Raw genomic sequence first — 24,774 nt, 5'->3', positions numbered from 1 at the left:
ATTCCACAAAGCATTTTCAATGAACATTTTCGATTTTATTGTCAACACACTTAAAAACGGAAACCTATGTTCAAAACAATCATTTCTGAGAATACTGAAATACAAAATATTTCACACAGTTTGTTATTGTAACACAAACAGAACCGAGACGTAGAATGTGCCGATGTGTGTTACGTGTGCTCCAAGTCACAAGTTTAAGAACTGTACCACTACAGAATTGTCACACAGGCTTGGAAAGTGAGCACTTGACTGTTTTTAAGTATCACCTTTGCATTTCTAGTATTACACATTTACTTGGAAACTTCTTAGCAGTGGACAGAGAACATGATGATTTTGTCTTCAAGGTTTGTTTTGAAAGCACCATGACAACAGACTGTTCAAACTACTTCCGTACAGAGGGAAGTCTAAACAGAGACAATTATTGCAGTTATGGCTTTTTAGGGGTAATGTTTACTATTATCTATGACAGGTTTGTGAATATACAATAACAAGCAAAATCAGTATTTCCGGGTAGTTCCTCCTGGAAAGCAAAACCAGTGTTGCCCATTTTAAATTTGTTCCTTTTATACTAAAGAAAGCAAACTCTTATATTCTATACAAAATGTACGTGCTTGGCCAGGCACTGACCAGCATCCCCTTCTTCTAGACTCTGCAAAACTAAACTAACCCAAACACACGAAACTTCCTTAGTGGTTAGCAGCAAAGAAGTTCTGCCAACTTTACACAATAAATAGATTTCTGCTTAATTTAAATTTATTTCCAAAAGAGTGACATGACTAAATGAGTTGTATCGGACAGTGACACACATATCACGCTCCATCACCAAGACCCTAAGCTTAGTCAGAGAGGGAGAGAGGAATGGAGCAAAGGGAGAGGAATGTCTGTTCTAAAACGACTGAAAGATTTATGCTGCACTTTGCTTTTCTCTTAAAGGTCCCAAAGAAAAGTCTTCTAAAGCTACCTCAAGGTTACTTCTCACACAAGCGACTCGGTTCAAAATTCAATTCCGAACAGCATCTTTTCCTGAAAAACTGAGACATCCCTGCAGTCCGACACTTGATGACATTCCTGCCTTGTAACACCACATCTTTGCCACTCTCCTCCCCTCATCGTTTGCTTGATCGCTTTTCATGCTTATCCTTTGTGTGCTGGTTCCTGTTTCGGTGTCTTGGAGGAGAGTAGCTGACTCTCCTCCTGGACTGAAAGCTGGGTGTATATGGGTGAATTCTGCGTTTCTTTGGTTTTTCTTCTTTCCTGCTTTTGTTTGGCTCAGGCTCCTTACCGTCTTCCTTTTGCTCACGTTCTTGGTCTTGTTCTTTTTGAGACGGTAATGTGTTTTTGATGGTATTAATAAGAAATCTTTTATTTGTACCAGCAAGAGGACATTTCAACCTGTAAAGACATTGGAAAGTGATCAAAAGACAAGATAAAAACATCCTGAGACAAGTCTGAGATTTTACCTTCAATACTTTTAAGACAGGTTTGTGCTTTTGGCTTTCCTTGCATGCCACCTAGTGTAAACTCTCAGTACAGAAAGATATGCTCAAGGTTGTCTTCATTCTCCTTTTATCTTACTCTTTATAGGATGAAAATTATTTTACTTCAATACAGTGAAAATCCACATGATTTTCACAAGGTAGCGTGTGCAGGGGGAAGCAGAGGATGCCAATATATTTTAAGGTTGACAGCACTTAACTCAGGTATTCAGGAATCAAATATTTAGTAACATATTCTAAGTTAAATTGGAATGGTTTACAAGATCACAAGCTACTAAAGTCAGTGTTATTTAATGAACCAGGATATTTTGAAAGTAAAAGATACACTTGCATGAACTCAAACAGCTGCAGTAATAAAACAGACACGAGGCATATGGATTTTAATTTATATTTGGCAACCATCAAACAAAGTATTTTATTTGTTTTTCTTAAACAGAAAGGATACTTATCCAACTCTCTTCCATTGCTTCTGACTTTCTCCTCTTGCAGCTTAACATTTTTGCACATAATTTATCAGATAGTTTTAGTAAACCAGTACTCTACATTTTACTTATCTTGTTGGTATTAGTTGTACGCTACTTACTCCCGATTTATCATCTCTTAAAGAATGGTATGAGAAAAAAACAAGTTCGAATATATTTCTGCAATTTATCCTGACAACATTTTTGAGTCCGCGTGCTAACGGAGAAGTTACGGGATTACTCTGAAAAAGCAGAGCTGCTGGAGATCACAGTGCCAATTACTGACTCAATTATGGAGTCAAAGAATCCTAACACCACGACGTTAAGATCATCTATTCTACCTGAATATTTTGTGTGAGTGTAGAAACTACTCTGACCATTTAAAAACCTTTGACACCTCTGAATAATCAGAGGTATCAGAACAAGAAAACTGTAACGAAGATTGTGTCTGATTACTTCACACGCTCCATGGCTTTTAACTGGACATAGCATTTACTGTGGTGTTTGCTTCAGGTCTGCCTACTAAGCATTACTGATAATTGTTCTTGTCCGCAATTCTCAAAAGAACTTATCAGAATCATTTTAGAATTATACATTAAACAGCCACATTGTTTATTTCCACCGGGCATTTCTTGACACATTTCTACAGCACCGCTAGTTTTAGAGTTTTCTAAACTTTCTGCATATAAATCTACACTGTTTTGTTCAAACCTTGGTTCAAAAAAAAAATTAAAAAAAGAGGTTTAGATCTATAGCTGTTTCGTAAACTAGGGAGACAGTATTTATCCATTAACTTTATTACTGAATAAAAATACATGGGTAATATATGTCAGTAGAATAGGGTTTCTACTTCAAGCTACATCAGCTATGAACATGGTGAACACACCATGGCACAGGTTACACTCAAGATGTAACACAAACCAGCCAACATTTAAGTCCTCTGTATGTCTTACGCCAGCATTAAACTGTTGCACCTCAACATTTCCTGCCAAGGAGGGCAGCTTTCTCTAGGCTGCATCCAGGCAAAAACTATTTCACATTTTTCTCCTTCCTCTTGCTTTTTTGCAAGAGCTAATGCATTGATTAAGCACTAATATATATAGCACCAGAATGAGACAATCCACCCTACATAAATTCACCTTGATGAAGTATTTCTTTCTTTTTGGCACTATGAGTGCTGCCTGAGCTATACTAAGAAAGAAAACTGATGAAAAATGCAGGGCTTCAGCGTCAGCTAAGAGATACCATTAGTCGACCATCATACAGTGATAAAAGCGAGCCACCGGGCTTTCACGGAGCAGTAGTAAGTTAAAGCCCTGAAAAGAAACCTCAGTCCTTAGTTTTAGTGACCTCAGACTTCAAAAAAAGCAAATTCTGCCTTAAAGTCTTAAAGGAAATGAGAGGTATGGCACATGCTACATTACACATGCGCACACACATGCCGTAATATTTGCGTACATCCATGGTATATATGGAACTGAACTGTGAAGATGAATCATGAACTGTATTAATCCACTGATAAAGATCCTTGAGAGCATTCCTAATGGTGAGAAAACTGTAGAATACTTCTACAGCTGACCTCCCTGAAGACAAGCCTTTGGCTTGCTGTAGGTCTGATCCCACAATGCTCAATTCAACGACAGCTTTCCCCTCAATGGAAGTTCTGAAGGGCTGGGAGGGAAGCTCAGACTGTGCAAGGTGGAACACAATACTGGTTTGTTGGTGCTTTTTCAAAAAGAAAACCAAAACGTGTTAAAAGAACATTAAAGTTCCGAACTGTAGCATGCCTGCAGGCATGACCAAAGCAAGCACACAACATGCAATTCTGGAGCAGTCTTGTCTACAAAACAGACTCCAGTTCCATAGCAATGCATTCACTCAGTGTAAGTGTTCACTTTTTTGCTTTGCATGCTCCAATAAGCTAAACCAAGCTATTCTTAGCTGCAGAACCTCATCGCCCTCCACAGATAAGTCCCGCCCACCCCAAAATCTCTCCACTATGCAAGGACAAAGTGTCAACCCTGCATTTCGAGCAAGAAAAACAGATTAAATCAGTTATTGCAAACATAGGTCAAATCTTAACTCTACTTTTGACATTTAAAGGCAACTTCCGTGCAATAACACAGAATTTCTAGCCAATACCTGTCATCAAGTAGCAGCGCAGTTCAGTACAGAAGTGTACCATACGAGCTCTTAACAGTAAAACAAGCTGACACCATTTAAGACACAAGGGTACAGTGCCATGTGCCACAGTCTTTTCTTCGCTGCGTAACTGGACACATCACACAGGCTTGGCACAGCCAGCCTCAGCATACAGCGCAAATCCGATCTTTCCAGGAAACAGAGTTCATTATGCATGAACTTACAAGTTCATTCCTACCACTTCCAAACTGGCATGGAAAATACAGTACTTAACAGAAGGGTGACTGAAGAAGGAAAAAAAAAAAAAAAAAAAAAGAAAAAGGCAGCTAGAGGTTGTTTTGCCACACCAACTAATCCAGGCTGCTGTCCTTGCACAGGAGATCTCACAAAAGAGGGTTCCTGGGATGACACCGCAAACTTTTATGTATGGTCTTGGCAGCTACCAGGACTTTGGATGGGAACCTGTGCTCCGATGACAAGATTTTAACACAGTTCCTCTGCAACTTCTGTCTGTACCCTGTTTCTCCTTCTCATCACACTCAAATGAAAGCGATATAGTGGGATCACATTGCAGTGCTTCTGCACAGTCATGCAAACTCATTCAAAGACAAGATGTGATACATTTCGCAGTTCCAGGGCACTCAAACTCTTTGGCCTCATCTTCATTATTTTGTATTCTGCAGTACTTCTGACTAAGAGATTTGATATTGAGCAGAAAGTTATATATAGGAATGAAAGCAATTTTAGGATTGCTTTACAATAGGGCTAAAAATAATTTAATGCTTCCAACATTTATCTGCTTTTTGCAATTTCATCTGCTCTTACAATGCAGAGCTGAACAAACCATCTCAAAATATCTTGTTTTCCGTATCTTATTTTAGGTAAGCTTCTAAAATAAGCCAAGAAGATTACACTCAGTTCAGCGTCAGCTCACTTGCTACCAGCATCTTTGAAGGCCAGATCTATACACTGCAGAAAAAAGAAACAGCCTCCAGAACTTGTCCACACAGTGGCTTTTGTGGCATTTTAACTGTCTTTCTCAATTAAAGCAGAACAACCTCTTAAAAAAGGACCTAACTCCACTCCTATAAGAAGCTTACAAACTATGTACATAGGACCAACAAAACCGCTTAAGCAAGGCTGAGCTTTTAGCTTGATCTTACCTAGACACACAATGGAAATCCCAATACCTTACAGCTTTATTCCATCTGATGAATCCAATAGTTTCAAATGTTCTTACACTATTTGTCCACAACTTCCCACCCTGGAGCTATGTGGCCCTTCAAGCGTTAACTTTACTACAGCTGCTCTGATGTCTTTTCTCATCTCAGAAGTTCCAACATCACAGCAGCATCACTGAGATTTAGCCACAGATTTTGCTCTCTTTTGCTCAATGTTTCTGGGATTAAGATGCCTTCAGAAGAGGATCCTCCATTACTCTTCTCTCACACATTTTCTTACTTGTGATTGGCTCCACTAATGCTTGAACCAGACACATCAGCGCCAGAATCTACATCATGTGGTATCATAAGGATGTAGGTAACCCACAACAAGAATCACTATGGCCAGAGTATTTACAAAAGGAGCACTGCAGTAACGAGAAATACTGCAGTGTTGAGAGCAAGAATCCTGAGGACATCCAAGGAACAAGTCAATACCTGAGAGCAAAAAATGCAAGATCTACAAATACAAATATTCAGTATTTTATGAATTAATTTGCCATGGACCTAGATACTGCCAATCTAAGCAGTCCTGAGGGCATGGAGGCCAATGAACTTAGACTCTTTACCAAGTAAGAGCTCATGCAGCCCATTGGCAATACCGACAGTTGCTCCATATCCAAAGTGTCTTGGGTAATTTTCCTTCCTGCATACACTGCCAACTGCCGTATTTGGGACAAGCCTTTCTTCTACTAGTATCTAATCCCTACAGGTTGCAGCACCTACCCATGTCATCCACAGCAAACTCGTAAGACAGCGTAACACTGGCAAAACATTCCCAAACTGGACAAAATACTAACACCACTGTCCCCTATTCCAAGGCTGAGTCTTCATATCAGAGACTGGGGGGCTAAAGGATGACTGCTTGGTACCTGCCAGCTATGCTAGCTTGGATGTTTGCAACTTAGGCTCAAATAGCTACTGACTATCCATCTCAGACAGCAAAAAGTTAGGTAGGGGTACTTGCGGAACTTCTTCAAGCAGCGCACTTGAGTTACAGAGAACTAAGCACTCCGGACAGTAACGGACCAGTGGCTTGGAAACTGAAAGCAATCCCAAAACCCTGTGCAGGGGCTTACTGGCTAAGGTTTTGCTGCCATCAACACACACCAGGAGACACTACTCCTTTGTAATGGTATGCACGATATGGTTCCCTGGGAATACCACCTCCCCGCACACCTCCCTTTAACCATTTCCTGTCAAATGCTATGGACTCCAGAAATGTATTTCCCAGTATCCATCTGGAATCAATGAAGTACGAGCAGTAGCAGTCTCTGCTTCTCCTTACCCAAGGACAGGTGGCAGAACAAATCTTTTCTTCATAGGCCGAGTTGCTTCAACTATCCAGTGCCAATGCAGGACTGATGGCCTTACACTAGATGTCTCCAGGGTTTGTGCATCTCTTCTCCAGGACTCCTCTGACAAAGGGCTGAGGAAATCCCAGAAGTCCTCATGAAACACACCTGTAAGTATTTTGAGTTTGGCAAGGAAGGAAGGTTTTGCATTTTACCTGTTAAGACTGTGCTTTTAGACAAGTTGGTGATGACCTTGTCTCTTTGCTTCTACCAGTTACACTCTCCTGGATTTGGTCTACCAATACACATTTTCATGAGCTAACTTTTCTGCTCATTTAATTTGGTAACCACAAAGCTCAGAGCAGCAGTTACCTTCGTCTCAGTAGTTTACAGTTGCAAGGTTACTCATCAGTCCTAGGTCTAATAAGTCCTTCAGGATTTACTCCATTTTGCTGGAGTGTGATACTCAACTGAGCATAGTTAAGTTTCCTTCCAAATATCTTACTGGTGATCTCGTCTCCCAGGTCTATACGCAATACCCAGTTGTTGGGACAGTTCAGAAGGACCAAACCAGCACAATGGGGTATGAAAAATATTAAAGGGATGGCAGCAGCAGCTGTTTTGTCTCTTGTGTTTGCACAACTAGACACTAAAGACTTATTGACAGTCTACCTACAGGGGGCTTTATAGTTTCTTTACGGCCACACACACCAGCTGTACGCTAGCCTATGCCAAACTCTATGGCAGCAGATTTGTGATAAACTGGATTACTACCAGTCTCTTCAAGGATAAATTCAGAGAAGGAAGAGAATACCCAAAGATGGGATAGTACCTTGAGGACGTACTGCTGCTTTCTTGTACTTTTCTTCCTCCATTTCTGAGGTACTGGGTATTGGCCACTGATGGAGATAGGGCACTGCAGAGATGGATCCTTTGTGTGACCCAGTATAGCTACTCTCATGTTTCTCTGCAGTTGAAAGGATCCTTATTTCAACAGTCTCAATTCAGGATATCACCACACCAATTCCTATGACGACAACAGTCTTCCTCTGTCTGAAGCCTTCTTGACAATCCTCTCCTCCTACACCTTTAACACAACCCTGGCCCAGCCAGACACTATTTCACTCTGTTGCAATCTGCAGCTGTTCTGAAGAACAGGTCACCCTTGGATATCCCCTCCAGGATCTTGGGCATCAGGCTTTGGCAAACTGCGTGTTACCCCGAGCTGATCATCATGGCCAGCTGAGCAGGACCACTGCTATTTTACAGACAAGGAATAAGAATAGCCAGAGCCAGCAGTAGAAGCCCATACATGCTCCTGGCAGGTATTCCAGACTGCACAGACGGCAGCAAAGTTGCACAGCGACACTTGGTTATCTCCCAACAGAAATCTTTAGTTTACACACCTGGAATTAACTTGCAAATTCACGGTAACTGGATGCACGCAACACTTCACAGTGCTAATTATCTGTGCTGGTTTACTTGGCCATTTGGCAAGGCTGACAGGGTAAAGGCATGCTGTATCAGTATAGCTATAACCACTCTACAGGATTAAACCAATTAAACGATTTTAACATAAAGGGTATAAACTGCATCCCTAGCAGAAATACTGAGTAAAATATATAAAACACTCCCCAAACTTGTTTAAAAAATATAAGATGTTAACTTTTTTAAGCAAGACCCTATTTTAATCTCTTCAGAGCTACCAAAACAAGCATGGACAAGAAATCAGCTGAGAACTTCATTAACCGCACAGGCTTATCTTTTTACTACTGTTGGTGGAGGAAGCCAAACTTTATCTACAAATGAGTTTAACCCAGTCAACTGGTGCACTACTTGTGTGAACATCCCTAGATCCAATAGCTTCTTATCAAAGTCATACACATTATTTTAAGATTAAGAACCATTCTCAGCATGTTATTACTTCTTTAATTACAATTACACGCATTACAGCCCATGATAATCTAGCTGTAAAAACTGAGATACTGCATTGAAGAATTAATACTGTATTTCACTTAATATTTAAATACTGTGATTCTTTTCCCTTGCTATACACTTTCACTTGCTATACAAATTAGCCCCTGGTGTTTAGGGTTTTTTTTTTAGTATTAAAAAATACCTCCTTCCAAAATTGGATTATACTTTGAGTTCATTTTTGGCTGTAATTTACACATGGATGCTCTACTAGAGGATCATTTAATATTTTTATTGTTTTAAGGGCTTAGGTTTCTTTGTCAGGCTATGAATTCTTTTAACTTAAACAGAATCTAACCCAGTAACATCTGGCCAGTATGTAAGTACACGCACACTGAAGCTATCCAGTATTTTAAAGATTCACGAGGTTCCAATCCAAACTTTGCAATTCCATCTGTTATAAGGAAACACTATTACAGAAGCTACTGCCAGTTTTCCAGTTGCTTTGACTTCAACACATTCGGTCAAGCAATCTCAGGCAGGGAGAATTTACTTCAACTTCTTTCTTATCTTGACTCAAAATTTTGCCGAGACAAATTAATACCTGGATGAAGACAAATTATTTAAACGTGAAGCAAATTAAAAGGCAGAGAATTCTGTCACACATTACATGTAAAATTTATTTTGGCATCTGTCATAGCATTCATTTCCTCTTGGCACAACTTACCAACCCATAGCTCCCATTGTTTCAGCTCTGGTTCTCCCACGTTTTGCCTCTTTAAGTAACTCTTCCACAGCCTTCCTAAACATGAGGAAAAGAAAAAAGTTACCCCTTGCAGAACACAAGAACTTGCCACTTTATGCACTTATGTAAAGAAAGTAGGGAGCTTCTTCACTGTAATGAATTAAACAATAAAGAGACTACCAAAATCACCTTGACTTTTTTGTTAAGATAATTCAGATTCCTATGGACCAACATTAAAAGAAACTTTTTGACATATTAAAGGAATTAACTGTTGCAAATACAACAATTGCAATACTAATTGAAGAGTAGAAATAAAGCATGCAAAACTGGTATACTACACTGAAATGTCCCTTGGAAATGTTCTTCCCTGCTGTCACTTCAGTTAGATTGTTCCTAAAGTCTTTCAACCACAGCAGACTTATTTTGAGCACAGTTAAACAACACCAGTAAAATAGCAAGTCAGATGACAGTGAAAACTGCAACTATCAGTTATCAAACTGCACTAGCTTTGTGTAACAGTGGAAAAAAGAGCTCATCTTTGTGACTATAATCCACAACCGTCCAAAATTATCAACGTTTACCTTATCAGCATCTTCTAGCACAAACTGGCCAGACTAACACTAAAGCAATTAAGTAACTATGCTCATGTAAAAAGTCATTTGAGAGTGTAAATTACGCAAACTATAGATAACTCCTGCAATGTCAATCTTTCAGTTATCTTTAAAAATTACTTTCAATCTCAAATAAAATTTAAGTAACCACACTACACTACATGGTTGAAGTTAATAGGAAAACCAGTGAACGGATGATGTGAGCCATTTATTATATACATTGAATGCATAAACCAACAATTTGGTTAGTTAAGTGTAAGCAACTATAGATGTCAACCAAAACCAACTGCAAGACCGAAAAGGAAAGCTGTGGACCTGGCTGTAATACACAATCGTCATCTTGATAGTACAAATGTGTTTGTAGACTGTGCAAAAAAGGTAACTGCCAACGACTTCAACTCAAACTTCAAGGAAGCCACGTCCCATCATGTTGTTATGGTATTATCAGCATAGCAGGATTTTGCTGCTTTGCCACAGATTAAAAAAAGCCTGAGTATCAATTTTGTTGACAAGCCAAAGTTGAGACTAGAGAAGTCAAGAGTCGTCATCTAATAGCAGAAGCAGGTCTGAAGAAAAGCAAACAATTTATATGGCAGGCCCATGTGAAGATCTCACAAGTTAATGCTGGGCTCTAAACATCTAACAGAGCGGTTTATTACCATTTAGGTTATTAAAGTCTAATAGACAACACAAGAGGTCTTAGCTTTAAATGAATAAACTTCATGTGCGCAAGAGGGAATGAAAATAAGCAGTACAGGATTTCCTTCAGCAGCTAATGAGAAAACCTTATTCAGTTACACAGCAGCCTAAACCTGTCAGTCTAGATCTAACCTTCTTCCATTTGTTATGGTCTTAACATAAGCCTTTACCAGCTCCCTGCACATTTGTGATCGTGGATTCATTCATTCATTAGGATAGGCTGGTGACATTTTATAAACACAGACACGCTTTTTCTTCTGTCTGTATTGCTTTTGGACACGCTTTGGTTTCCCTGACAACAGAAGACAAACTGGCACTAAATAAGCACAAGTGTAATGTACGCCAAGGTGTACCTACTCTTTCTACAGTTATTCTGCAATTCTGCTTGAATATAGTTTTCATATTTTATACTTACGAACAGCTATCATGGAACTACTTCCTCACTTTACAGTCATTTTCAGCAAGCAATACTTTAGCTAAAGATTCCTAAACGAGCCTCCAGAATCGGTCACAGTTCTCAAACAACATATAAACAATCCCTTATCAACCTTTTTTAAAAAATAAATATATATATATCGGTCCCTTCTCCCAAGTAACAGGCGATAGGACAAGAGGAAACGGCCTCAAGTTGTGCTAGGGCAGGTTTAGATTGGGTATCAGGAAAAACTTCTTCACCGAAAGGGTTGTCAAGCATTGGAACAGGCTGCCCGGGGAAGCAGTTGAGGCACCATCCCTGGAGATTTTTAAAAGACGGGTAGACATAGCCCTTAGAGATATGGTTTAGTGATAGTTTTTGTCAGAGTTGGGTTGATGGTTGGACTAGATGATCTGAAAGGTCCCTTCCAGCCTAGGCAATTCTATGATTCTATCCCTTTGTTCCCAGGGGAAACCACTCCATCCAGCAAAAGCTGAGGCCTGTGCCAGACAGACATGCAAATACTCACAGGTCATAACTTTTTCCTTTGAGAGTTCGTATTTGAAAGGCTTTGCAAAGGAAAGCATCCAAAACTTCCACGGAAACAATAGTAGAGAAATGGACCAAAAATTGTAGTATTGCTTCTCCATGCACTAATCTATTAATGGCACATTGGTTTCAGGTTCTTCACAGAAGTCTCTCTCTCTCTCTTATATAGTTATTAGTATGATCTCAGTAGCAGCTGGGCTTGGGGTACTTCAGATCCTTTTTTAAGCATACATCTGATGGAGAGGACATGTTGCATATCCACCCATAGCATGGGCATTAGTGGAAAATGAGTCCAAGTAAGCCGTCACCTGCTGGAGTTGCCTGCACCCAGATGCTAAGTACAGCGTCTGCAGCCTCGCCAGCTGCTGCTGCTGCCTTCCCAGGTGGGAGCAGTGGGATGTATGGGGCAGCTACTGCCAAAGAACAAAAAAATAAGGGTGAGAAACACAGGCTCTGCCACTGGAACATGGGAGATGTTGCACACACAGATCTTCAGGAAGTTAGGCCAAAATTTATTTTTTGTCCAGACATAGAATTTGCTATTTGAGCAGCCCGAGCTAGTTTATACTGATGACAGCAGGAACATGCGGCCTTTATGAAAGCTTGTCCTGAGCCTTCAAACTGCAATGTCAGGGGAAGGGGAGGAAAGAGGAAAAAAAAAAAAAAAAAAAAGCATCTGACTTTTACTTACCACAATTAACCAAATTTAGTGATTCTGTTTTGAGAAACCTGACTAGGAAGCAGATTAAAAGCCACTATATCTGTCATTGTTTTATGATTAGAATCAAAACCTAAGGTACCTGAGCTACAAAGCACTAATAAAATACACACACATACATATCTTAAACAGCTATGATTCAGTTTTAGGGGAAACATCACAACAAATCAATATGGTGACACCAGTTCTATTAACTTAAGTAGGAATTATAAGCCAATAAGTATTTGAGACTTTTTTTTTTCTCTCTGGTTATATCAAAGATCAGACTGACTTGGCACCCATCTTAGCAGCCTTCTAAGTTGACATCTTCCTTTCTTATCAAACATCGTTTCCTAATATTGGTCTTTCAGCATCACCCTTATTCACTGCACCTTTACAAAACCCTTTTGACTTGCACAGACAAATGAAAAAATGCTCAGATCCTCTTTGAAATCATGTGTTTCCACTCACTGAACTTACATCCTCCACACAAGGAAACCAAAAGCTTAAAAGCTATGCAAACAAGGTTTTTACATTTGTTTTTAGAGGCCTCTTGGGACTCCACATTCCTCACTTTCGTCATTTTTACAGCTTGGTTACAATACAAACAGTCCTGTGGCTGCCAGCTTCAACTTCAAGAGCAGCAGCACAAGCAAAGGGAACACAGCACGCAGTTTTCACATGAGAACCACCCAAATACTGGGGGACTGATAGGAGGGAAAATTAAGGACAGGGGCATATTTAAGAACACTGGCATCTTTTATAGAAAGCACCCCTTAAAACTTGCTGTGGCAATCCTTTCTGAGCAATCAAGCTTAGCTGCAGAATTACAGTAACATGAAGATATAACCAGTGTTTTTATCTTCAAGAGTATGGTCCAAGACCTATTTACATTTCTGAAGGATTAGACTCTTCCCTCTGTATTTCAAGGTTACAGGCAAAGCTCCTGCTGCAAAAATCCCAACAACTTGCATCACGAACACACATGCCCAAAGAGGGGACAATGTTAAAGGCTCCGAAGTCAGGGAAAACCAGAGATATCTTCTATTCTTTGCTCAGGGAAAGAGCTTCATCATTTTTTCTGAATAGAGAGACTGAAAAATGAATAATCGGTAATAAAGAGGTATGTCTGATACAGTTACAGGCAATGAAAACACCATATCATTACAGAGACCACCCAACGTTTGTAATTATAGACCACTCTGTTAGGAGCAGACAGGCTGTATCTGACAGCCAAGAGGCCAGGCAGCCACAGCTCCATGCCCAGGTCCAACCAGTAGTAAAGCTGGAAATCTACTCCCAGCAGGCAGATGCACACACCACATATACGCACCACTGGCCACACCGATGACAGACAGACACACAGAGTGCTCACCCCAACAGCTTCATCCTGCTGTTCTCTCTGGCTGCGTGTAGGAGCCCCAGGGCTTCAGCCCAACTCCAGTTGCTGGTACAGACCACCACACACAGCTGGCTGGGACTCCCCGGTTCCCCAGTACCCAACCCCACTGCAGTCTTGCCTGTAGAGACACACAGGCACACATATGTGTCTCACCCATAGAAGCCCCTCACCCTACAGCCTCTCCAGCAGGACTCCCTGCTGCCTCCGACAGCTAGCTCCTCCTGGGGTCTTGCTCTTAGAGATACATGCTCACCTTCCAGCTCCCACCTTATTCACCCACTCACCAGCTGATACAGTTTGATCTTCACTAGCAGCCACATGCTCTCACGCTTGCTCCGGTACTGCAGCAGAGATAAACAAGTCCCCTGTCCCACCTCAGTGCCTGACACTTGGTTTTACTCACTCCATAAAGTGCCTCTAATGCGTTCCACACCCCTGGGCAGCAACTCCCTTAAGTCCCAAAGGCATTGACTCATCTTGATGGGTGCCATGCCTGGAGGCCAAGGCTGTCTCCTGGGAACCAGCCCTGGGAGGGGCCCAGAGATGATGTTCATTCCTCAGTCCTTATTGTGGGTTCCCACCTGCTACTGTGTCCCTGTGCTCCTCTGGGCTCCTGGAGATGGACCTCTGATGGGCTGGTGGCTCCCAGCATGGGCCTGGGAGAAGCCAGGGCTGGGCACTATTTGGGCTCCCCCACCCACCATGGGCTCTCTTGAGTCCTCTGTGGGTGTGCCTGGCAGTTTTTGGCACATAATCTAACAAACTCTGCCATCTCCACCCACGCCATCATCTCATTAAAGATCCCAATGAGAACGCTAATGAAAATAAATCTACTGGAATTGCTTCAAAGCACGCAATCGGCTACAGTAGTGCACAGGCCTGGAGAAGGAGGGCAGCGTTCCTATTCAACATCTCCCAGAGTCAGAGAAGTGACTTCTTTATCAAACATATCTTCATAAAAGACCTTCACAGCATCACTAACTGCTTGCAGTCTATACCACTACTATTTAAGCTCAAAGGCCAGGCTGCTTGGCTACTGTGATCCCCAAAATCACGCTCAAACCTACCTCCTGAGGCACTCTAGGTCCTGACAGCAAGCTGCAAGCTTTGGGAAAAAAATTAGCAGCTTTTAAAATCCATTCTCTCAAAGTAGCTTTATGCTGACTGTAGAACTTATTTTTAACCTCAAAGTAGCTTTATGCTGACTGTAGAACTCATTTTTAACCATGCATGGGACTGGAAACAGAAGTGGACGTTGGTATTCTGATTACATCTGAATAATTAATATCAAGACCTTCGGTCAAGTAAAGGACTAAAGATACTGCTTTCTACAATAAAGGAATGGTAATGAAGGCCAGCTTTACTTATAATTAACTCCTGTGAGCTGATCTGTCCTATCTGCTCACACTAAGAAAACCGATGAAAAGGAATTAAGCCGAAGCCAAACCATAAAGAGCAGGAATGAAAAACAATGTAAAAACATGCCACAAACTTTCCAAAGTTTGTTCAAAGGCTCCACAACAGGCACATGAATGCTCTTGTTCTTTGTAGATCACGTTTTGTACTTACTTAAATATTCTATTTGTCAGACCTGTGAGTGCTATTCACAGCACATTTCTGTGCTGATATTCTCACCAGCTTGAGTAGTGAGCATACCACTCCGTTTCAAACAGATTTTAGCTTGCAGATCACTTTTTGCCATAAATATGAGAAAGAATGGCATAGTGAACCCTGAAACTTTTATTTCAACCATTAAAAATAACAGTAAGAACTATCAATTAATTTCTCAAGGGCATAAAGCTTACTCATTAAAAAGTATAATTGGGATGTCTGTGCAGCAAAAATATTAGACGATCGATTCTCCACTCAACTACAGCCATCTTGTTACAGAATTATAGTGTTCCTCGTGATTCAGAGCAGCATCTCCTTAGGAAATACTTAATTCCAAGTAAATGATGCTCCAAACGAGCTTGGTAGGCACTTCTAACAAGGTATGGTAACCAAGCTAAAGTATTTATTGCTGTTGAAAGACAGAAGGGATTATAGAAGAATTTGTGAACACAGTATAACAAAGCTACCTCCTTTATATTCTCAGAGAAGCAACGTATTTTCTGTGCTTCAAGCATACAGAACAACCATGAGGACAATTTAAGAAGGGGATGAGGAAAAAAATTTTTTTTTTTGCATAAGGATGAAAATGGTGATCCCCCGTAATATCCCAAAGGGTATTTAGTTGAAATTAAATAGGAAAAGCAGGTACGCGTGCTTGCAGGGGAAACAAACTAATCAGTTCCTAGTAGATGATGTATAACCTTTTTTTCTTGCCTACTCACTCTTGGATCCTGTTTTCACAATACCATTAATTATATATCAACAGAATTTAGCCTAGAATTTTCTTAGAATCACACCTTATCTCAAGACTCTGGGTCTTCACTGACATATTGGCAAGACCACAGGAAAAAAAAACATGAGTTCATACTTCCAACAGAGGTTATCGGATGAGATGGAGCAGAGGAAGTAATTCGGAAGAATGCAGCAAACATTACTATTTCACACACCTCTGGTATTCACAGCTTTTAGAGTTTTAAAATCTAGAGTACGGGACAGTCACATGGTAACTTGCGAGTTAGTATTCAGCTTCGGTAGCAACTATCACTTCCTCTTAAAGCAACGAAAACATCCAACACAAGGTCAAACGACAGTCAGACACAGTAAAACTGAAAAATAATAGCAGGTAAATGTGTCAGTAATGATGAAATAAAACAAGCAAGATGAAGAGACCTCTCCTTAGATAATAACAAAAAAAAAATAGGATGACTGACTTGTCTTAACAGATCATTGTTTGGAATGCTGGGACACAGAATTCGCTTCAGATCTGAAAAAAACTGCATAAAAATAGTTACACTTCTTTCCCCCCCGCCACGATAAATTAAATAAAACACACACATACAAAAACCTTAAGCTGTTATTTAAGACTTGTGCATTGCAAGACAAGCCTGAATTCAGAGACAGACTACTGAAAATATTCCAAATAAACCCATTTTTAAACTCAAAAATAGTTACCACTGTGGCTACAGAACAGAAATGCCATTATTTATATGATAAAGCCACATTATAAAAAACATAAAAATTATAAACCCTAACTACCATCACTGTACTACTCACAAGAGAGTACGATCAACACATCATTGAATATGAAACTAAGGAGTAATGTCTGTAACCCAAAGGATAAAGAAAGGTCTGTATCTTTAAGACTTTACAGGGAAGCATGTTTAGAATAAGAAACACCGAAGTATGACATCTAAATGCATACAGCACGAACTGAATTCAGGGTGCTACTAGCAAAGCACGCCGTTAAGAAAGCTGAGGGTATGAAAAAGTAATTAATGACAGGTGGATCCAGGACAGAGAGTGATAATCATCAAGTATGCTATATTGTAGTTATAATGTGTTCAGAGCTGATTAAACACATATGGAGGTGAACAGTAGCATGGACTGAAGACACCAGACAGCTAAACCCTACTGTGCACCACTGGGTAAGTAACACCAAGCTTCATCCTCATTATCTACCACGCTGCCACGGAAAAGAAATAGCAAATCCCAACTCAGATTGAAGCTATGAGGCTGGATAAAACTTCCAATCTGGTTCCTGGGAAGGAGAGCGCCAGGAGGAGCCTGCGGAGCAGACAGCTATAGTTGGTGAGTGCGTGGCGGTGCCCTGAACTGCCCAGGGGACCCCAAGTCCCCAGCATGACAATAGCAGCCATAAGACAGACAGCATGGCAGGGTTCAACTCACTATGAATGAAAAAGGTTTAAGTTTGCAACAGCACTAGTAAAAATAACATTCACACATCTATAGAAAGACGCTTTAATTATTAAACTGATGATCCGAGAGCAGAAGTAGCTTATCGAGCATTAAAGGCCTCTTAGAAAGCATTATGCTCTCCAGCCCTTCCACCACCCCGGCACTATCACTTTTGTCCCATTTAAAATACTTGCCAGATATAAGCAGAAACAAGTTATTTTCTATAAGCGCTCTCAAACACAGTTTCTTAGAAGCTGAGGGAGAGAACCATGAGGAGAACAGTTCAGAAAGCCTCTGGCCATCACTTCACTGTAATAGGTTTTTTCAACATCCGTAAGAAAACTGCAGTTACTCACAAATAAGCTTGCAAAAAAACAACAACCCACTAACTATAAATAGATCACCCCAAAAATCTGTGATCTATACACCTAAAGTCTATTTCTAAAGCAAAAGTAAGAAAAGCCTGCTGTGACTGAGTATCCAAATACAGAAATCTGCATTTTAACCCTCAACTTCTGCTTGGGAACACTGTAACTCAGTCCCAACGAAAGGCAAAGCAGAAGTAGAAAGTTTATTTTTTGACAAAAACAGCTGTCAAGCATTCTGTATTACTCCATGCAAGGAACAGGACAATCTTCACAATTAGTCAAGGGGCACACCTCCAATGCTGAAAAAGCACATTTGTAAGAAGAGAAGTTTTATCTTTTTGTTTTAAATTTTACCAAGCACACCTAATCACCAAATTATAGCCGACGCTTTTCCATCTTGTTTCTAAATGGTACCAGTACACATCACTAGAAGAGTTGATTTTTTTAAATTATTTTTTTAAAGGAATGGATTTTCCTATCACGTAGGCAGATCTTCTGTATTTTCTACCGCAACCCCCTCAGTGAGGGCCCCAAAGTTCTGTCCCGCCCCAGGCCGCGCTCCCCTCGGGGTGACCCTCCCGGCAGCCGGGAGGGCCGCGGGCCGGGCTCAGGGCCCTCCTCTCCACCGGGGACCACCGCCGCCGCCTCCCGCCGAGCCCCACCGCCGGGAGGGCCCGTCCCACGGCCGGAGCCCGCTCCAGGGCGCAGCGCCAGACCCCGGCCGCCCGCGTAGGGCCCCGCACACTCCGGACCGGCGCTGCCCGGGCCTTGCGGGGCGGGAGGCGACGCCGGGCCCTGCTCGGCGGAGAGGCCCCGCCAAGGCCGTAAGCTCCCACGGCCGCTCAGCGCCCCCCCCTCCCCGCCTCTCACCTCTCCAGCTCCGGGTCCTCCTCCATGGCGGCGCTCGCTCTCTCCCCCCCCACTGCGTCCCGGTTCCTCAGGCGAAGGCCGGCGCCATGCCCCACTCACTGCCTGGCTCGGGGCGGAGCGCAGCGCCGGGGCAGGCGCAGAGGACGGCGAGGACCCCGGCGGGGAGGAGCCGGGGCGGTACGAACCGAGCCGCCGCCACACCCCGCCGGGCACCTGCGGCCACCGGTGTCCGCCCCCCCCGGGGGGAGAGTGGGGGCGACAGCTGGGCCCCGCATGGCGGCGGGACCCACCGTAAACCTCCGCCCCAGCGGCGGGAGCGCTGCGGGCCCCACGCCGGGGAAAGAGAGCGTGGGGCAGCCACCGCCCGTGGCTGAGGGGGACCGGGCTCGACGCCAGCACCAGGGAGGCGGGAGCGGGGCTCGGCCACCACCCCTCAGCGGCGGGGCCCCCCGGGGTTCGCCCCCAGGCAGGGCCGCGGGGTTCGGGCGGGCGGGGACAGGTCTCCGGGCAGGGCTGGCCCCTCCTCCGCTGCGATCAGGCGAGTGGCGGGGACACCCCGGCCCGGGGCTCCTCCGCGGCCCGCCCCGGCCCCGCTCCCATAGGCTGCGGCGCGCCCCGGGGCTGCCGCCGGAGTGGCGGAGCGCGGCTGTCACTTGGGCCGCGCCGCTGCCCGGCGGCGGCGAGAGGGGGGTGAGAAGGGGGGACGGGGGCGGGAGCACCGGCCCGGCCCAGACGCGCTCCGCCAAGTGCTGCCCGGAGTTTGCCTCCCGCCGGGCTCGGCTGAGGGGCGGCGGCGGCTGCTGCTGAGGAGAGCGCGGCGCGGAGCCGAGCCGGTGGCGGTGAGTAACTTCCCCGCCGCGGCGCCGGGGTGGCTTCAGCTTCCCCTCAGCTACCGGCGGGCAGGGCGGGGGTCGGGCCTGGTGCGGACGCCGGGTTGGGCCGCCCTTTGCTGGGGGCAACAAGTAGGGAAGAGGGGCCGGGACCCGCCGTGAGGGGCTGAGGGTCGGTGAGCGGGGTCCCCTTGCCCTCGGCCGGGGGAGACCGGCAGGAACCGGAGATGGCGAGGGCTCCGCCTGTCCCCTCAGCGCGTCCCCACGAAGGTGATCTGCGGGCTCCGGTGCTGGGGGACCTGCCCCGAAGATGGCTGGTTGTTTTTTGTTTTTTTTTTTTTGGGGGGGGGGGTGGGTGTCCCTAAATTACACCTGTCCTACTATGGTGTAGCTTTTATTCAAGGAGCTGCTAGCTGGAAAAAAAAAAAAAAAAAAAGAGTGGAATTCCCGCCTGCGGGGGAGGCAGAAGAACAGCTGCAGGAGCGCGGTTTCAGGTTATGTGTTTTATACAGAGGGAACTCGGGGCTGTGTGTAAAATAATACAATAATAATAATAAAAAAATAGTACTAAAACTGTCGTTGGCAGCTATTTCAGTGTTCAGTCTCGCCCTCGGTGCTCTGACCCAGGCGCTCCCATTCCCCCCCCCCCCCCCCATTTGCTCTTATCACTGAAAATGTGGTTTAAAAACTTAAAACCTCGTGTCTTTTAAGCTTTATCAAGGCATACTTTATCAGCACTCTTGACAGAATATTAGTACTCGGTCAACTAATTGAGAAAGCAATTGCTGGAGCTGTGCTAGTGACAAATCTGACAGTCCCTTGTGACTTTTCTTACCATGTTCCTAATGCATAGCGCTGATTGTTTACTTCTGTAGAAATCCACTATTAAGTACTCCTGAGCTTCATTTAATTCCTTTTTTAATTCCTTTTTTAATTACATGATATTGTGGGTTTGTTTTTTGCCTCTGTGCGAAGTAAAAAATGTCTGTTAGGGATTAGCTTTGGTGTACATTTGAATAGTCTCTGGAAATAAATTTTGAATCATAAAAGCAATTGAGCTTCTGTTCAAGAGAGAAACTGTTCTGAGCTAGGCTCTCATTAAATAAACACTTTGAATCACCATTATTTTTTTTTATTTCTCTACCCAATTCCGTTTGGCTTCGCGATGCTTTATTCTAAGCTGCAATCCAGCAGCAGATCAAGGAGGCTTAGGAAGAAACATCAGATGGTTTCGGTTAGTGTCCCTACCACTTGGAAAATAAACATGTTAGTACCATATGCTGCCCTGAATTTATTAAAAAAATTTTCTCAAAGTGGAAACAAGGTATGTCAGTGTACTTGCTAGAACCATAAGACTTAATAAGGGCCCTTTATCATTTACTGTTTTCTTTTAAACGATCAGCTCACTGAGGGAGGAATCATCCTTCCTGAACACAATGCTATATAAAGTGATTAACTCCAAATTCATCAGGCTGCAAAGAAAATCATTGTTCCCAGTTAGATTTTTTTTTTTTTAAATAAAAGAGTATGTAATGTTATGTTTTAAGGTGCTTCTATTATTACAATTCTAAAATCTCTGGATATTGGAAAAAAAAAAGACGTTATTTTAAAACGAGAGTTTTTAGTAATGAATTTCTAACTCTACTGACCCTTAGCTCTGCCTAGTGACTTCAGCAAGAGGTAGCCCAGGGCCTTGGACTCAGGTCTGTGATTTGCAAACACGGAATGATTTCCTAACACAGGACTTGAAACTTCTATTTAAATTAAAAAAAAAAATATCTACAAATTTAGGGGCAAAACTTTGCAAGAGGAATGTAAGCCGGTGATTGGATGGAAAAGTACTGTTCTCTTGAGACAGTTAGGTTAGTTTAAAAAATAAGCTTACTAAAACCTGTCATTTGTAATTCCGAAAACGTCGGCGTTGACATTGCAAGCTTTGGCATTTGTTTGGATTCTGCTCTCATGGAAGCACTGATGACCTCAGTGAAACTTTGTTTTTTTTGTAAGGCTTTACCTGCACTGAACAGCCAGTCACTCTTGATCTTGGTGTATATTTATGGGCCTGTATCACTAAAAACCAGCAGAAGTTGGTTAGCTTCTAGTTAAAACTGTCTACTTGAAAATACTTCAAAATATTCTCCTCTTTTTTAATCCCATTTTGCTGTACTCTTTAAAAATGTCTTAATGTATGTGAAAGCAACTGTGAAGTGATACCAGCAATATCAAAGTGAAATGTCTAAGGATATGATGTGTAACTAGACATTGGATTAATATAAATTAATGTCATAAATCAGCAAGATGGTGCTTATTTAAAGAGCTATTAGATATTAAGAGCTGTAACTAATAAGAAAACAGCCTTCATTCCATGTTAAAGTGCTCCCTGGTGTAAAAGGCACCAGAGGAAACTGGTTGTCTATTTGATACAGCAGTGGTTTGTCTCTGATATTTGAAAATTCTTTGCTGATTTGCTTTGCAGAAGCAATTTTAATGTGACCCCATTGAATTGCATGCTGCTTAATTGCATTATTAGGTCAATGGAGTTTGTTTAGAAATTGTAATGCCTTTCGAAGATGAAAATTCTTTTAAATATAAGTATTAAATTATGTAATCAGGGGGTCATGATGTCTACGGAGCAATAAAAAATAATAATGTTGCGGTGTGTTTTTTTTGTTTTTTATGGCCCCAATTCTGTAGATGTTTGCGCTTACATATGTTTACTTTTAAACACCCAAGTATTTATTTTGGAATTAGTAGGTCTGTTCTTAGGCTTAATGTTAAGCCTGCATGTAAATGTTTTCAGGGTCAGGATTTATGTTCACAAAGTTCATAGGATAAACCTGTCATGTGTTTTCATAGTGGCTGTTCTGTGTTCTGCCTGAGATAATGTAGGTACCTGACTTCTGCTTTGGAACTGGGGGCTGGTTTGTCTACTGACATGTAAAGGATGCTCCCAGCCCTGCTGCTGCGTTAGAGTGCTGTACCGGAGCTGACTTCATCCTTGCAATGTGCTTTGCAATACTACAGGCGTCTCTTTTTATTCCTAAAGTATTGTTACTGATATAAATGTGCATAGAAGTCAATCCTTTACACTCTTGTAGATGCTTATTTCAATTGATGTTAGTTTTACAAGTAATTTGGGAGCTGGAAGACGAGGGAGGTCTCTTGCTGAGCCTCACACAGAGCTGTGCACTAGATGGTGAAAAGGAAAGCTTGAGTATGCAGTTTTTTGGTATAAAAACAGGTAACTTGTGAACATGCAAGATTTTTAATTGTTTTGCATGTCTGCAATTTTTCCACCCAGTTACTCAGAGCTATTTTTCTTTAAAAAATGGAACCTTGGGGGAATGTAGCTCAATATTTGCAGCCTCACTTCTGTTTTAAGTAAGCAAGTTGTGATGTTGCTCTGGGGTTGTGGTATTTTTGTTAAGAATGTCTAGAATTTTCTTGCTGTCATCGCAGCAAAACAGGCCAAATTGGGTAAAAAAGTAATTGTGAGGTTATAAATGTGTCAGCTCAATATAGACGTTACATTTTGCCCAGGCAGAGTTGGTTTACTTTGGGATGGAGTGATAGATGGTTGCCTCATTTTGCCTGGCTGTTTTTCCTTCATTCCACAGAGCAGAATGTGCTTTTATATTTCATTGGAGAGATTTGCCACGCTTAGCCACTGTTTGATGGGGTGTACAGAATTTTTATGAAGAACCCTTGTTTGTGGAGCAAAATGCAAGGAGCAAAATGGAAGGAGTATATCCAATATAGGAACTGATCAGGTTTTAAAATGTTTGAATGGTAGTAATAAGCAGTTATAGATCACGAAGAATAAGGAACTATGACTTATTTGTCTTTTTTCTAGCAACAGAGCACAAAGGAAAGTGATGTGTATTAAAGGAGAACCCGTATGTGTCTGGGCAAAGGGAGAAACCCAGTAGCTGTAGAAAGGCAGCTGAGCTTTTGGATCAGGTTGCCTGGAGTGATGTAGTGCTGTTAGATATTATTCAGCACAGTGGGAAAAATGAACAACAAGTTGCCTTGCATTGGTATGTTTTTTGCAGTGGGAGTGATTTTGAAGTGTGTTATAGGCTGTTCTCCCCATCCCAATGCCTGAGATGGCACGGCCACTGCGTGTTCCCATGGGCTTCTCCAAAGAGGTTGCACAAGCCCAGTGGAAGGTGTCAGGATGCTGGCGTCATGCATTCCTGATGGCTGGCTGGTTAGAAAGCCATTGGGAATAGACACAGTTTATGATTGGGTTCGAGTCAGTGTTATACCTTGACACCTTTATCAGGTCTTGCGTTTGTACTTATTGTGAGATTATTTTTTTTCTTTGCATGCAATTTTTGCTTGAGCCTGAGCTCTCCTCCACAGCCAACCCTCTCAATGCAGTCACTTCCAAAATTTTGGCTCTGAAAGGCCAAAGAATATTAGTAATAGAGGGTTTTAAGTCCTCACCTTCCTGTGGCTTTCTTTGTTCTTCAGATTGGTGCTAATCCTCATTTCTGAGTTCATATGTAGGAAAAAGAAAGCGGGTGCAGCAGAGGCTTTTGGCACAACAGAAGCAAATGGAAATTCAAGCAAAGCTAACGGAGGTAAAATGTCGCTGACTTGTGTGCTGAAAACAGTTCGTGGAAAGCGGTTTTCAGTGGTTGCTATATTGTGCTCGGATAAGGCGTCGTGTTCTACCACAGGAATGTTGTGTTAGCTTTGAAAGGACCAACCCATGGGGTTTTTTTTCTGACATAAAGCAGTATTTCAGAATCTAGGCGTGTCGTGATTTTTCTGGCTATCAAGTTTTGGTTGGCATTCCTGAACAAAGTCTTCATTCAAAAAAAAGAAGCCTGGCTGGTATCGGCAAGCATTCTTTGTTGATGCATTTTACTTTGTCATAATATGAACGTTCTTTTAGCTGTGTACCTTGTATTAGTCTCCAGAGAACGAGCTGTATCAGCAACGTACACACATGGCAGTAGAGTAGAGCCTATGCTGGGGTTTTCTGTGGGTATAGCAATGTCATCCAAATCATCCCCCTAATTGACATCGCTACCTGCTACACCAGCAAAAACAAAAGAAAAAGAAAACCCACAATCCCCACGGGGCTCTTAAACTAACCATATTTTGACTTCAACACCTTGGGTCCTTCCATCACCTTCAGTAACAGGCTGTGCAGAACAATTCAAAGTCCATCTCATGGCTGGGTAGCCTATACCTAGGGCAAGTCACCTTTCAAGGAGGACACTGGAGATGTTGGTATCTGTA

General features: G+C 42.4%; 2 protein-coding genes across 5 annotated transcripts in view; one reads left to right on the top strand and one right to left on the bottom strand.

Annotated features, from left to right (window-relative positions):
• Positions 1–19: 19 nt before the first annotated feature.
• POLR1D (RNA polymerase I and III subunit D) lies at positions 20–18,846 on the bottom strand. Of its 3 annotated transcripts, XM_063331857.1 has the most exons (4): positions 18,692–18,846; positions 9,256–9,326; positions 6,608–6,782; positions 20–1,392 (listed from the first exon to the last, which is right to left on the bottom strand). In XM_063331857.1, the coding sequence occupies exons 1-4, from the start codon at positions 18,715–18,717 to the stop codon at positions 1,107–1,109; spliced, it is 558 nt and encodes a 185-aa protein (XP_063187927.1). In that variant the 5' UTR covers positions 18,718–18,846; the 3' UTR covers positions 20–1,106. The 3 variants fall into 3 exon arrangements, with proteins under 3 accessions (XP_063187927.1, XP_063187938.1, XP_063187948.1); XM_063331868.1 differs by lacking the exon at positions 6,608–6,782 and having other exon boundaries at positions 9,256–9,330; XM_063331878.1 differs by lacking the exon at positions 6,608–6,782 and having other exon boundaries at positions 18,692–18,796.
• Positions 18,847–19,391: 545 nt separating this feature from the next.
• Positions 19,392–24,774, top strand: part of LNX2 (ligand of numb-protein X 2) — a 61,626-nt gene continuing 56,243 nt past the window's right edge. The window contains exon 1 of one of the 2 annotated variants that reach the window (XM_063331789.1): positions 19,392–19,530. The gene's annotated coding sequence lies outside the window, so the exon portion shown is untranslated. The remainder of the gene's footprint in view (positions 19,531–24,774) is intronic. The other variant, XM_063331795.1, reaches the window with a different exon arrangement.

This window comes from Chroicocephalus ridibundus, chromosome 1 (assembly GCF_963924245.1).
Source record: "Chroicocephalus ridibundus chromosome 1, bChrRid1.1, whole genome shotgun sequence".
NCBI lineage: Eukaryota > Metazoa > Chordata > Aves > Charadriiformes > Laridae > Chroicocephalus > Chroicocephalus ridibundus.
This window is presented reverse-complemented; position numbering and strand designations above follow the sequence as displayed.